Source organism: Varanus komodoensis, unplaced genomic scaffold, assembly GCF_004798865.1.
Source record: "Varanus komodoensis strain SLA01 unplaced genomic scaffold, ASM479886v1 scaffold23, whole genome shotgun sequence".
Taxonomy (NCBI): Eukaryota; Metazoa; Chordata; class Lepidosauria; order Squamata; family Varanidae; genus Varanus; species Varanus komodoensis.
The window spans coordinates 18,287,108-18,302,408 of NW_025335627.1; the positions used below are offsets into that span (position 1 = coordinate 18,287,108).

Consider the following 15,301-nt stretch of genomic DNA (forward strand, 5'->3'; position numbering starts at 1 on the left):
GAAGTTTTCTTATTAGGCATTGTACCTGATGATCTTAGTAAACAAGCAATGTATTTGACTTTACATGTAATTACTGCGGCGAGAATTGCATTTGCTCAACACTGGAAATATGAAGAACTACCCACCGATGAACCGATTCTAAAAAAGATCCTGGACTGTGCAGAAATGGATAGATTGACCTTATCATTGAAGGAGAAGGAAAATACTGACTTCTATCAAACTTGGGACTCTTTTTATTATAGGCTAGAGAAACGGGATTTTGCATAGACTTAAATATGTTTTTAAGTTACCATAAATGGAAAAAGAAAAATGCGGGGGCTGACCCAGCAGGCCCGAGATTTTTGATGACTGATGTTGTTTTTAGTTTTTCTTTGTTTTTTAGGATTATAATTTCAAACAAAACTTATTTAAAAAAGAAAAGAAAATGGGAGTAAAAAGCAGCCTGTAAAAGTGAAGTAGGTGGTGATACATCTGTTGCTAGGCAAAGCAGAATAATAAAGGGTAGATGGCTAGAGCAACTCCTGCAGTTGCCACTCTTTCTATGGTACTCTGGTAACTGCATTCCCAGACCATGGAAACCATGAGCATGGGTTTGAATCTCAATAAAATCATCATAGTACAAAGAAACCATAGAATAAACAGTTGTTTCTTATCACTATTTTGAAAGACCGAGTATACCATGCTGAAATACCATGACTGGGTTCAGACAACATGGCAGAAAAACCATGATAAAAAACACCCAGCCTTTTCTTAGAACTATGTCACTGTATTTTACAGGTTCAAGTTTTGCTTTGTGAACCATGCAGAGAGCATAAGCTGATTAATAGCACAGTAAGGTAATAAAAGGAATAAACATTCCCATGGAAAAACCCTTATTGCCTGACAGAACTTCTGGCTTTGCAAATTATAGGAAACTCAATGTTATAATCTAACAAAGGTTACCAGACCACTGACAACTGCCATGAGGCTATATCCTCAGCTTCATAGCCAGTGAGTGGTCACCTACAAGGTCTTTCACATTACCACCAAACCTGCCTGTGAAGGTCATGGTATTGAAGAGTTCTCCCAAAGTTATTAAGAACCATGAAGGTTGTACAGAAAGTGATCTTTCAAGTAGCTTAGTCCCAAGCCATATCAGCTTTTATAGGTCATAACCAGCACTTTGAGTTCTGCCTGAAATCAAACAAGGGAGACACACGATCACTGCAACCAATTCTGTAACCAAAAGTCTGGTTGCAGCATTCTTGACCACCTGAAGTTTCTGAACAGTTTCAAAGAGTGCCCCTGTTACAGTAGTCCAAATGAGATGTAGCTAAGGCATATGTGACTGGAACCTCATTTAGTCCCTTACTGACATCAAACACCAAGTTAGAACTAGAACAGTTTCCTTAGATTTGGATGGAAAGGAAAAAGAGTTGTGTGTCATCAGCATACTGGTGACATCAGACTTCCAAACTCCAGACGATCTCTCTGAACAGTTTCATGTATATGTTAAATAGCACAGAATTCATTCTGGACATTACAGTGATCGAGCATCTACCAGTGCTTGTTCCAAGACAGGCCTTCTGTGATGTGTATGGCAGTGCCTCCCTGTCCAATACCAGATTGCTTAGAACTGTTACATGCGCATGGGTTCTTGAAGACCCAGAAGAAAATGAAGAATTAAAAAGCATGATGGGACGGACCAGACTGAGAAAACTGAGAGGCCAGGAGTGGTTGGAGAATGGAATGTAACAGATAAGATAAACCCACGCTGTACCATCCAGAGAGACAATGGAATGTGATGAGAGTGTGTGTGTTCAAGATAACGACCAGCACGTTGTGTGTGTCAGCTCTGCTCAGAGGAGTTCACTGTTCAATCCAGTTGGTCTAAGCTGATAGAGTCAACTGTAAGGTATAAAATGCCTGGACTTTTCAGCTCCCTTGTGTGCCAGAACAGGACTGAACTGGTCACCCAGAGTCCCGATGGATCACTGAGAGGGTCTATTGGCTGTGAGTATGAGTGTTGCATGAATGTGAGTGTGAATGAAGCCTCTTGATATTGTTGCTGATGAGTGCTGAACTTGTATTCTTACTGTATGCTGAACTTGTATTCTGTATTCTTTATATCATGGCATAAATGTTACATGCATAGTGTTTAAAACCAGATCTGGCGTTCAGTCTCTGTCCCCCTTGCTATTCAACATCTACATGAAACCACTGGGAGAGGTCATCAGGAGGTTTGGGCTGCGGAGTCATCAGTATGCTGATGACACCCAGCTCTACCTCTCTTTTTCAACTAACCCAGGTGAGGCAGTGGCTGTCCTGAACCGGTGCCTGGCTGAGGGCCAATAAACTGAAGCTCAATCCAGATAAGACAGAGGTTCTGTTGGTGGGTGATTCGAGCTCCTGGGTGACTTGGGCCCTGCCCTGGATGGGGTTGCACTCCCTCTAAAGGACAGGGTCCGCAGATTAGGAGTGCTCCTCAACCCGGAGCTGTCCTTGGAAGCCCAAGTGACAGCAGTGGCGAGGAGCGCTTTCCTCCAGCTTTGGATAATCTATCAGCTGCATCCCTACCTGGAGGAAGATTGCCTAGCAACAGTAACACACACATTGGTGACTTCCCAGTTGGATTTCTGTAACGTGCTTTACATGGGGCTGCCCTTGAAGACAGTCCGGATACTTCAGATGGTTCAAAATAGAGCTGCCAGGATGCTGTTGGGGACTGGGCGTTATTCTCATATAACCCCAGCCCTTTATCAGCTCCATTGGCTTCCCATCGAAGTCCGGGCTCAATTCAAGGTGCTGGTTATTACTTATAAAGCCCTAAACGGCTTGGGACCAGGACACCTAAAGGAACGCCTTTTTCCCTATTTGCCCTCCCGCCCCAAGATCAGCAGCAGAGGCCCTCCTCCAGGAACCCTCTGTGAAAGACATTAGGAGACAGAGTACCCGGAGGAGGGCCTTCTCTGCAGTGGCACCCCGACTATGAACTCCCCAGAGAGGTCCGCCTGGTGCCATCATAATATGTTTTTTAGCGCCAGGTCAAGACCTTTTTATCTAATCAATATTTTAATATGCTTTAATGGGAACTCATTTTTAATGTTTGTATTTTATTAATTCACAGCCAGAGTGGAATTGTCAATTTATCTATTTTATCTTGACCTATGTTGTAAGCTGTCCAGAGACACAAGTAATAGATGGCATACACAATTTATTAAATAAAAAAATGCTTTCTTTGGAAACCTGATAGTCTCCTCTTTACTGAATCAAGGACCACTTTATTACAGTCACAGAACCATATGGTATCAAACCATTAAAGATACCAAAACCCGTCAAGAGATCCAACAAACCAATATGAGTACACATCCTCTGTCCAGTTATTAGTACAGATCATCCACTAAGTGATGAAAGCACTCTCTATTGTATAGCCAGGCCTGAAGCCACAGAGAAATGGATCTGAACAGCCCATTTCATCCAGAAATCCATGGAGCAAAGAAGCCACCACACTAGTCAGCCCCTTGCTAAGAATGAGATATTAGAGACTGGGAAGAAATGAGCTAATAGAGTGAAGGTTCAGAATGGATTTTGTAAACAAAGGGCTTGCCACTGCTTCTTTTAGGTAAAATTAAACCACACCTTGCTGTAAAGAAGCATCCATTCCTACCTTTACCCATTTAGTACTTACAGATCTGCAGCAGTGTGATTATGTTGAAGAGGCTGGATAAAACAGTTGGCAGGCTCAGAATGATCGGTCTGCCCATCTTGCTCCTTTGACTGTTTGATAAGGTCAAATAATGGTGAATCCTAAAATGCACACATACAGTAAGAACTGCTTTATTTGTTGAAATTTCTTTTACGTTTTAAGCAATTTGATTTTAGCCAAAAGTTGAGAAACCTTAGGGTCTGAAACAGACACAGTCTATACTAGAAGTGCTCAATCTGCATTTATCCAGAATTATTCTTAACATTGAGATAAATATATGCCACCCAGGATGGTGATAAAAGTACTGTGATTATTGCTAACATCCTGCACAGAAGGAGGACACCACTTGTACAATGTTCAGACAGGCTCAATTTATGGCAGGTGCCCATGCGAATGCTCAGCATGTTCAGCACCAAGTTGAACTCAGGGCACCAGAAAGCAAGCAAAGTTCAGAGAGTCAAGCTAAGGACATCTGATGCATTCATTTCTCACACATCTCTAGTGCAGTGCCAGTACTAGATGTGTGGAGTGACACATGACTTACAGTGCAAAGCCCCAAAGAGGGAATTTGTTCTTTGGAGAGATGCATGAACAAAAAAGATGGATAAAACTCACACATGCCCTTGGATATTTTACTAGAATACACAGGATGTGCAAGTCCTTCCTGCATTTGCTATAACTACTTCTTCAAAGTATGCTGCTATTCTCAGAGAACAAGGGCATTACTTATCTCTCATCAGTTTATCTTTATTCTGGCAAGCAGAAAATCAGATGGGATGGGAAAAGACTAACAGGAAGTTAGGTAGATACAACCTTTTGGAGGTTCAGCCACTTAAGGCTGTATTTCAAGAGGAAAAATGATATATACCAAACACCATTTTGAATATGAAAGTTTGAGAAGGGACACATAGCCTACCATGTGATGTGAGCATGGGCTTTGTGGGTTAACAGAGCAAGCCATAATGACCCTCCCTTCGGAAGTTTGCATATTTAAAATGGTATCTAGTGTGCATCATGGAACCCCAGGAAAATTAACCTACAGTTGCATATTGCGAAGTGAGAACCAGTCCATAGACTTTACTGAAGGGGAAGTCCAGTAAGCTGCAAAAGTTGCAACAAAAGCTGCTGATTCTCACAAGGAATAGCCTATTAGGTCATCTGATAGAGTCTGGCCCCACAGCTATTAAACCTGATGGTTATAATCTTCTGTCTAGCCAGGGAAGGCACGGAAATCCTGAAAGGTAGAAAAGACTGGGCTAATGGCGGAATAAATAAATGAATTTCCAAGATCCATGAGATTTATAGGCCCAAGAGATGGAGAACAGCAAGTCATACTAATTCTGCCATTTTGGAAAAATATGATACTTCCAACTATTCTTCTTTAGAGATAATTTTCTAGCATCAGTATGTATAATTCCCCAAAAGCAAAGTTCCCAAACACTCAAACCAGCAATACATAAATGTTTAATATTGACTATTGAACTCCTTTTAAATCTTGTCCTAAAATACTTTATCCTAGTCATACAGGCTAAGAGTTTAATCTTTACTTCTTTACAAAGAACGGGAAGCATATGTTTGGCCACCGCATGAAAAACTTCATCAGAAGAGCTCTGAACTAAAACCTATGGGGAGGGAGATGTGCAGCATGGCATGCCATCACCTGGCAAAGACTTATATATTTCAACAGAGAAAAAACTTCAAAGCAAGGCCCAGCACCAGTCTCCCAAAAAAGTAGAAAAAAAACCAGGGCACAGCAAGAATGAACTTCAGTGTCTCTACACCAATGCCCAGAGTATGGGAAACAAGCAACACAAATCTGAGCTCATAGTACACAAGGACAATTATGATCTTATAGGAATAACAGAAACTTGCTGGGATGACTCACATGACTGGAACTCTACAACTGACAGATACAGCCTGTTCAAGAAAAATATTAAGGACAAAAAGCGGGGTGAAGTTGCACTATATGTGAGACACACATGTATCTGCACAGAAATTCAAGAAGAAGAACTTAGTAGCCCCACTGAAAGTTTCTGGCTAAATTTAAAGGGAGCAAAAAATAAGAAAAATGTTGTTGGCATATATTACCATCCACCCAGTCAAAAAGAGGACAAGGATGCAACCTATGAAAAGCAACTCACCAGCATTTTTAAGAGGTATGATGTAGTCATTATGGGGGACTTCAGTTTCCCTGATATATGCTGGAAGACAAATTCTGCCAAGCATGTCCCCTCCAAGAGATTCTTGACATGTGTTGCTGACAACTTTCTCCAGCAGAAAGTAGAGGAAGGTACAGGAGGATCAGCTATACTCTTAATACTAATAGGGATGGGCTGGTGGACAAAATAACAGCCCTGGGAATTCTGGGAGACAGTGACCATGTGATATTTGAATTCTCAATTATGATGGAGACAAAGGGTAATTGGAGACAAATAAGAATCCTGGACTTCAAGAAACCCAACTTTAAAAAACTTGTGTGCACCGACTCAGAGGAGTCGTTGGTGCACGTAGAGGAGCAGGAGGCTTCCTGTGAGAACCAGGCCTCAGTGCAGGAAGACATGTACCTGGTGCCCATTGTACAAATGCCCCCTCCCCCCCACTCCCTGATGGAAGTGTTTCAAAGAGAAGAAGATGATGCAGGGGAAAGGAACATTCCAGCAGGAGCTGATAGTAGGATGGTGCCAGACGGAGGTCAGGCAGTTGCCGGGAAGACAGCAGCTTTGCCCAGAAATAACAACCCTGAGAACCCGGCAGTTGCCGAGGAAACGACTGGAACTTTATCAGATGCTTGTTCCCGGAGAAGATCATGCCAGTTGGGGCAACAGGAGTCGAGGGAATTAGAAAGGAGGAGGGAGAGAGGCTTGTCTGATACGCCCAAAGAGGGATGTCCCAGACGAGTAAAAAGTGTTTTGTAATCTGAGCCCTCTCAGAAAGAGAGGGCATCTTCGCCATTATCATCATCATTAAAAGCACCCCTGTTGTTTCCTGTCTGCATAGCTTTGGTGTTTCTTGGAATAAAGGATTTTAAGCCTCAGCTGCTTGATCCAGTGTATGTATTAAGAAGGAATGCCTCTAGCCTCACAATACAAACTCAGAAAAATGATAACCAAAGTGTCACAGTAACACACCCTTACGGGGAAAGGTGTCCAAGAGGGATGGGGAATCTTGAAAAGGAAGATCCTCCAAGCACAACTACAAACAATTCCATCAAGAAAAAAGTGTAGAAGACAGCAGAAGCCCATGTGGCTCCACAAAGGGTAAAGTGACTGCCTGAAAGAAAAAAAGAACATGTACAAGAAGTGCAAACAGGGCCAGGCCACAAAAGAAGATTATAAACAAATAGCAAGGAATTGCAGGAATTTCATCAGGAAGGCTACAGCAGAAAATGAACTAAGAATAGCAAAGGATGCTAAGCACAACAAGAAAGCTTTCTTCAGATACATCCAGAACAAAAGACATGAGAAAGAGAAGGGTATCCAGCTACTTAAAGTGGATGGCAGAGTGATAACAAATGACAAAGAAAAGGCATAGGTGCTCAATTCCTACTTTGCTTCAGTCTTGTAGCCAGGAAATCTGCAATCAAGAGGAAGTTCAAGCTGGAACTGAGAGATGGCAGCCCAGGAATACCTAGGTGGAATAAACATTTTCAAATCTCCAGGGCCCAATGAACTCCATCCCAGAGTCATAAAAGAGCTAGCAGAGGAACTCTTAGAACCACTGGCTACCATCTTTGATAAATCTTAGGAGAAGTGCCAGACGACTGGAGAAGGGCTAATGTACCTATCTTCAAAAAGGGGAAAAAAGATGAACCTGGGAATTATATACTAGTTAGTCTGACATCAATCCCCGGAAAATTTTTGGAATAAATTATTTAAAAATTAATCTGCAAGCATCTTGAAAAAAATGCAGTGATTAATAGAAGCCAGCATGGATTTATCGAAAATAAATCCTGTCAGAATAATTCAATCTCATGTTTTGACTGGGTAACTTCCCAAATGGACAAAATGAACACTGTGGACATAATCTACCTAGACTTTGGCAAAGCTTTCGACATAGTGTCATCACATGACATTCTGATAAGCAAATTAGCAAAAGCTGGACCAGATGGAAAAACTATTAGGTGGATCCAAAATTGGCTGCTAAGTCAGTCACAAAGAGTGCTCATCAACGGCACCTTCTCAAATCGGATGGAGGTAACTTGTGGAGTGCCACAGGATTCAGTCCTGGGCCCAGTGCTCTTCAACATCTTTATTAATGATTTAGATGAAGTACAAGGAAAGATAATCAAATTCACAGATGATACAAAACTGGACAGAATAGCAAACACCCTAGAAGACAGAATGAAGATCCAGAGCAATCTTGATAAACTTGAACACTAGGCTGAAACTGACAGAATGAAATTCAGTAATGGCAAGTGCCAAGTCCTCCACCTAGGAAAAAGAAACCAAAAGCATCAATACAAGATGGGGAATACATGGCTCAACACAACTGAAAAAGAAAGAAAAGCTCAGAGTAATTGTGAACAATAGGCTAAACATGACCCAATAATGCGATGCAGCTCCCAAAAGGGCAAATGCTATTTTGGGATGCATTAACAGAACTATTACTTCCAAGTAATACTTGGAAGTTCCTCTATACTCTGCACTGGTCAGACCTCACATGGAATACTGTGTCCATTTCTGGGCACCAAGATTTAAGAAAGATGCAGGTAAATTAGAAAGAGTCCAGCGGAGAGCAACAAAAATGATCCAGGGTTTGGAAACACTGCCCTATAAAGAGAGACTGAGGGAACTGGGCATGTTCAGCCTTGAGAAGACTGAGGGGGGACATGATATCCCTCTATAAGTACCTCAAAGGCTGTCACAAAGAGGAAGGTCAAGATCTCTTCTTGCTAATGCCAGAATGTAGGACACAGAATAATCAATTCAAGTTGCAGCAACCCAGATTCAGGCTGGACATCAGGAAAAGCTTCCTCACAGTCAGAGTAATACAACAGTGGAACCAACTGCCTAGAGAAGTGATGAGCACTCCCACACTGGAGACATTCAGAAAGAACCTGGACAGCCACCTGAGTGGGATGGTGTAACGTAGTGTCCTACAATAGCAGGGAGTTGGACTTGATGGCCTTCAGGGCCCCTTCCAACTCATCTATTCTATGTCTCTCTGCAGAAGTAGGCCTCATTCATCTCTCTCCATTTACATTTCAAAATAGCAAAATTTCTTGACAATTTACAACAATTCGAAAGAAAAGAAAAATAATAACCTAATCTACTAGAAGGCTAAGTCTGAAGCTTTTTTCCTTTGAACAAATTCACAAATTGACTTCATAAGTGCTAGTGTTACTAAATGCACCACTTCCATCAGGAACAGGTCTGTGTAAACTTTCAGGCAACAGCACTAGTCCAAGCAGCAGTAACATTGGCATGGGGAGCAGACTTGTATTGTGCAGAATGGGAACCAGCCAAAATGGCAAGATATTAATTGGCCCAAAAGATGCTTGATGGGGATTTTGTCTGTGTTCACAGCTATTTATAAAAGGTGACATTCATTATATGCTCAGCCAGATCAAAGAATTTTTTGCAATTTTGGCATGTTAGAATTCTGTTACTCCTTACCAGGAGAGGACAACCTGGACTACAAGGTTCATAAACTCTTACTATTGGCCATGCTGGCTGAGAATAGTAAAATGGAGTGAAGGAGAATGTTAAAAGTCACCTTAAGTTCCTCACAAAAGGAAAAAAGGTGGGATAGAAATGCATTATAACTACCATCATCATCATACTGCAAAACATTTGGAGGGCACCAGTTGCCTATCACTGCTATATAGCATGACTAAAACAGAACCTAGAAAGAAGTTATGCACATGAGCACCAGAGTACCTCCCTTAAAGTTTTACAGAACAAAATTATCAGACTGTGATTGAGGCAAAGTTGGAAAAGCAGGAAACCTTGGGTTAAAATGGAAAATCACAAGGAAAGAAGAATGGGAAAGAATGTACAACAGAGATGATTGGACTGGGTAAGCAAAAATCACAGGTTGACATTTTACATGACAAATTAATCATTACAAGCTGAATAAACTGAGAAACATAATCAAAATTACATTCCTACTTGATTTTAAAAGCTGATTGTTTAGTTTACAATTCAATGAGTCAGTGGATGAAACTACAAAACAGGCAAGTCCACAAAGCTCACAAACTGTAAGATGTGACCAAGTATTTTTTTTCTGTATCATCCACAGTATTACTGATACTGAAAGACTTTTGTTTAAACCAACAATTCTAGTGTTTCAGGGGAGAAATTACAGTGCCAGTTTTCAGGGCTAGCCTTCAATACCAAGGATAAGGTAACTCAACTTGCCAGTGAGGAAGGTTAATCTTGTTTCTTCATGGGAGAATACAGAAAAAAATCCTGTAATCTATTGTACTTCTACAAATAGTGGTATAAAATTGTCCATGTGATTCTTCTTAAACTACACACATATACATATTATACATTTAAAAGGCAACTTACTGATCGCCATGCAAGGGATTCCATAATTTGGTGTTCACAACACTCTAGGTGTTTTATCATCTCTCTCGTTAAGCTTGGTTCTACTTTAATAAAGCTTTCAATGACCTTGTATAAGTCAAAGGCTTTTAAGTCAAGTATGTTGATGATCCATGGGAAAGACAAATCTGTTTCCATAGTCATATTATTGCTTTGTGAAGTATTCCTTGAAACTAAAGAGAATATATTCAATAAATATTTAAGTTAGCTAAGTCATGTATAAATTACTCTAGTTTGAGATAAATTATTTGTGGATTTTACATTTAGTTTAATAAATTCCCTATTCAAAAATAATGTTAAACACAGAAAGTTCGACTGAAGTTTTACTTGAGCATACATAATAACATATATACTTAAGTTCAACTTACTGCCATATGTAGCTATGACAACCTCAAGAGCACAAGCCAGAAGAGATGTGTGGAAGATGCCGTTATTCAGAAGTTTGCTGTAAAATAGAAGCTTCAGTAAAAGGTTGCAATACAAATAAATTCCAGCAGGTAAAAAAGGCAAAAATTATAGTGATCTTTGAAGTAAGTTTAGCAAACATACCTAAAATTATGAATTGAAAGCCGTTTTTCTTCCTATAACATATACATAAATGAAGGCTTTAGCACATTAAAAAAGGAAATACCAGTTCTAAGAAATACATATCACAAAAACCTACCGATTTTAAGATGGATTCCATCACTCTGTAGTATAATCGTGTCCCAAGTCCATAACGCTGAAAATAAAATTTTTTGAAAATTTATAACATAATGCCTTCTCTTACAGCACAATGTTATTTTAACACGCAACAAATTTGTGATGAAAGAGTTTGGTAAGTCTACTTAATAAAAGAGCTCCATTGTCACATACATGAAAAGAAAACCAACAAGGAACATGTAAAAATCCATACCCAAGCTTTTATTCATTAATGTGCTTTTAGGAATACATAAATTGAAACTGAAAATGGATAGGAATGGGTGAATTTAATTCAGATGACCATCAGGTACACTACGGAGGGCACGAATCCCTCAGAAGAAATGGAGTAGCCTTCACAGTCAATAAAAGAGTAGGAAAAGCAGAACTGGGATACAATCTCCAAAATGACAGAATGATCTCTGTTCGAATCCAAGGCAAACCAATCAACATCACAGTAGTCCAAATCTATCCCCCAACCACTGATGCTGAAGAGGCTGAAGTTGACTGGTTCTGTGAAGGCCTACAACACCTTCTAGAATTAACACCATCATGGGGGATTGGAATGCTAAAGTAGGAAGCCAAAAGATCACTGGAATAACAGGCAAGTTTGGCCTTGGAGTACAAAATGAAGCAGCGCACAGGCGGGTAGAATTTTGTCAAGTGAATACAATGGTCATAGCAAACAATCTTTTCCAACAACCCAAGAGATGACTCTTCACATGGACATCACCAGACGGTCAACACAGAAATCGGATTGACTATGTGCTCTGCAGCCAAAGATGGAGAAGCTCTATACACTCAGTAAAAACAAGACCAGGAGCTGACTGTGGCTCAGATTATGAGCTTCTTGTTGCAAAATCTGGGCTTAAATTGAAAAAAGTAGGGAAAAGCACTAGGTCACTCAGGTATGACCTAAATCATATTCCTGATGAATATACAGTAGAGGTAACAAATAGATTTATGGAATTATATCTGCTAGACAGAGTGCCTGAAGAACTATGGACGGAGGTTCGCAACATTGTACAAGAAGTAGCAACTAAAACCATCCCAAAGAAAAAGAAATGCAAGAAAGCAAAATGGCTGTCTGAGGAAGCTTTACAAATTGCTAAGGAAAGAAGGGAAGCGAAAGGCAAGGGAGAAAAGGAAAGATACACCCAATTGAATGCAGAATTCCAGGGAATAGCTAGAAGAGATAAGAATGCCTTCTTAAATTAAAAGTGCAAAGAAATAGAAGAAAACAATAGAATAGGGAGGACCAGAGATCATTTCCAAGAAAATTGGAGATATGAAGGGAAAGTTTCATGCAAAGATGGGCATGATAAAGGACCAAAATGGTAGGGACCTAACAGAGGCAGAAGAGATTAAGAAGAGGTGGTAAGACTACACAGAAGAACTATACAAGAAAAAGCTTAACATCCCTGACAACCAAGATGGGGTGGTCACTGACCTCAAGTCAGACATCCTGGAATGTGAAGTCAAATGGACCTTAGGAAGTCTGGCAACAACAAAGCTAGTGGAGGCGACAGTATTCCAGCTGAGCTATTCAAAATCCTAAAAGGCGATGGAGTAAAAGTGCTACACTCAATATGCCAGCAAATGTGGAAAACTCAACAGTGCACACAGGATTGGAAAGGGTCAGTTTACATTCCAATTCCAAAGAAGGGCAATGCCAAAGAATGCTCAAACTACCGCACCATTGCACTCATTTCACATGCTAGCAAAGTTACGCCCAAAATCCTGCAAGCTAGGCTCCAGCAGTATGTGCACTGAGAACTACCAGAAGTACAGGCAAGATTTCCAAGAGGCAGAGGAACTAGAGAACAAATTGCCAATATATGCTGGATCATGAAGAAAGCTAGGGAGTTCCAGAAAAACATCTACTTCTGCTTTATTGACTATGCTAAAGTCTTTGATTGTGTGGATCACAACCAATTGTGCCAAGTTCTTAAAAGAGACGCAGATGATACCACTCTAATGGCAGAAAGTGAAGAGGAACTGAAGAACCTCTTGATGCGGGTGAAGGAGGAGAGCGCAAAAGCTGGCTTGAAACTCAACATTAAGAAAACTAAGAACATGGCATCCGGTCCTATCACTTCCTGGCAAATAGATGGGGAAGAAATGGAGGTAGTGACAGATTTTATTTTCCTGGGCTCCAAGATCACTGCAGACGGGGGCTGCAGCCAAGAAATTAAAAGGCCCTCACTCCTAGATAGCATACTAAAAAGCAGAGACATCACCCTGCCAACAAAAGTGCGTATAGTCAAGGCTATGGTTTTCCCAGTTGCAATGTATGGCTGTGAAAGTAGGACCATAAGGAAGGCTGAGTGCCGAAGAGAGAGATCAACCCTGACTGCTCTTTAGAAGGGCAGATACTGAAAATGAAACTCAAATACTTTGGCCACCTAATGAGAAGGAAGGACTCACTGGAGAAGAGCCTAATGCTTCTTACAACCAAAGAAGAAGAGGACGGCGGAGAATGAGGTGGCTGGATGGAGTCACTGAAGTAGTCGGCATGAGCTTAAGTGGACTCTGGGGGATGGTGGAGGTCAGGAAGGCCTGGAGGAATGTTGCCCATGGAGTCGCAATGGGTTGGACACGACTTCGCGACTTACAACAACAACCAACATTGAAATTAATACAAATATTTGAAAAGCACAGTAATGGATTCCTACCAGACCTCCCACAAACAGACCACCAAATCTAATGCAGCATTTTTGCAAAATATCATTCATGGAAAACTTACCAAGGCCAGAAAGGCAGGTTGCTTACCTGTAACTGTCATTAAACTTTGAGTGGCCATCTGTGCATTCACACATATGGGTGCTGTGCCTATGCAGTGCCTGTAGCCAGGAAGATTCAAAAGCTCAATGGTTTTGGTGGGAACTCTGCACCCCTCCCCACCACAGTATAAGAAGGCAGAATGCCCGCCATTTCCCCAGTCTATTGAAGTCCAACCGTTCGCCCCCAAGTGGAAGCTGGAAGCATTACACATTCATATCATAATTGAACATGCTCTCAATGAGGCACATGAGGTAAGTATGGAAAAAGCATGCAATTGCATACCAAAGCTGGTTCAGTAAATCCAATCACTGACACTGACTGGGGCTGGCGGGTGGGTTTTGTGAATGCACAGATGGCCACTCAAAGAATGATAGTTACAGCTAAGCAACTTGCCTTTCTTCATCGTGGCCTCTGTGCATCAGACATATGGGTGATTAGAGGTGGGACGGTGTCATCACTGAAGAACTGAAGAGAGGACTGCATAGCCGAAGGAGCAGTCCTGTCTGGCACAAACATCTAGGCCAGGGGTTGGCAACCTTAAACACTCAAAGAGCCATTTGGACCCGTTTTCCACAGAAAAGAAAACACTGGGAACCACTAAACCCTTTTGACATCTAAAAGGAAGATATCACTGCATATATCATTTTTTTGCCTTTATGCTATGTATAAAAAGCTATAGTGTGTTGCATTTACGAAATCAATGAATGATTCTTTTATATAATCTCCATCTGTGAACAGCCTCCCGTGCCTGACTATTTCCAGAGCGGCCACAAAACTAGCATATGTAGTTGAATTTGCAGACTTAATCCTCCTCTTGAAAGGATTTTTGCTCAGATCAACCTTCCGCATCAGTTCCGAAATGGCTTTTTTTCTCTCATCTCCATCCGGATATTTTTCAGCAAAGGCTGTGTGTTTATTCTGGAAATGTCTTGCAACATTCGACTTTTTGTTGTTTTCCAATTTCTCACCACATATTAAGCATACTGGTAAACCAGTCTCATCAGCAGTGAAAGCAAATAAATCTGCCCACGTACCATTAAATGTTCTGTTTTCTTCTGAAACTTTTCTTTTTTTTTTTTTTTTGGATTTATCCATAGTTGGCCTACCAGGGGTTGAAAAGCTCAATAAATCGCGTGCCAGCAGGTGTGGCACGTTGGTGGTTGTGATGCATATTTTGAGTGACAGGGAGCCACAGCAGAGGTATTGAAGAGCCACATGCAGCTCCGGGGCCGTGGGTTGCTGACCCCTGGTCTAGGCGATAATGCTTGGCAAATGTGCAAGGGGAAGTCCAGGTGGCTGCTTTGCAAATATCATGCAGTGGAATGCAAGCACAGAAGGCAGAAGACGCCACAACAGCTCTTGTGGAATGGTCTCTGGGCATTACAGGCAACTCTAACTTGGAGAGCTGTTAAGAGAGCTCAATGGTTTGGATGATCCATTTAGAGAGCCTTTGAGACCGATCAGGGAGCCCTTGTCGTGCTCAGAATATTTGATGAAGAGACGTTTCATGTTCCTAAAATACTCAGTCCAGGATCGATAAAAAGCTAGGCAGCAATGAATGTCAAGGAGTGTAATGAGTGCTAGAGTCAAAGGCATAGAAAAGAAA

At 41.2% G+C, this 15,301-nt stretch overlaps 1 protein-coding gene across 6 annotated transcripts in view; it reads right to left on the reverse strand.

Annotated features, from left to right (window-relative positions):
- RB1 (RB transcriptional corepressor 1) overlaps positions 1–15,301 on the reverse strand; it is a 163,032-nt gene that overhangs the window by 90,908 nt on the left and 56,823 nt on the right. For all 6 annotated transcript variants that reach the window (XM_044431793.1, XM_044431794.1, XM_044431792.1 and 3 more), the window contains 5 exons: positions 10,898–10,954; positions 10,783–10,814; positions 10,602–10,678; positions 10,198–10,406; positions 3,668–3,786 (listed from right to left, as the gene is read on the reverse strand). In XM_044431793.1, coding sequence (XP_044287728.1) covers positions 3,668–3,786; positions 10,198–10,406; positions 10,602–10,678; positions 10,783–10,814; positions 10,898–10,954 — 494 coding nt within the window. The remainder of the gene's footprint in view (positions 1–3,667; positions 3,787–10,197; positions 10,407–10,601; positions 10,679–10,782; positions 10,815–10,897; positions 10,955–15,301) is intronic.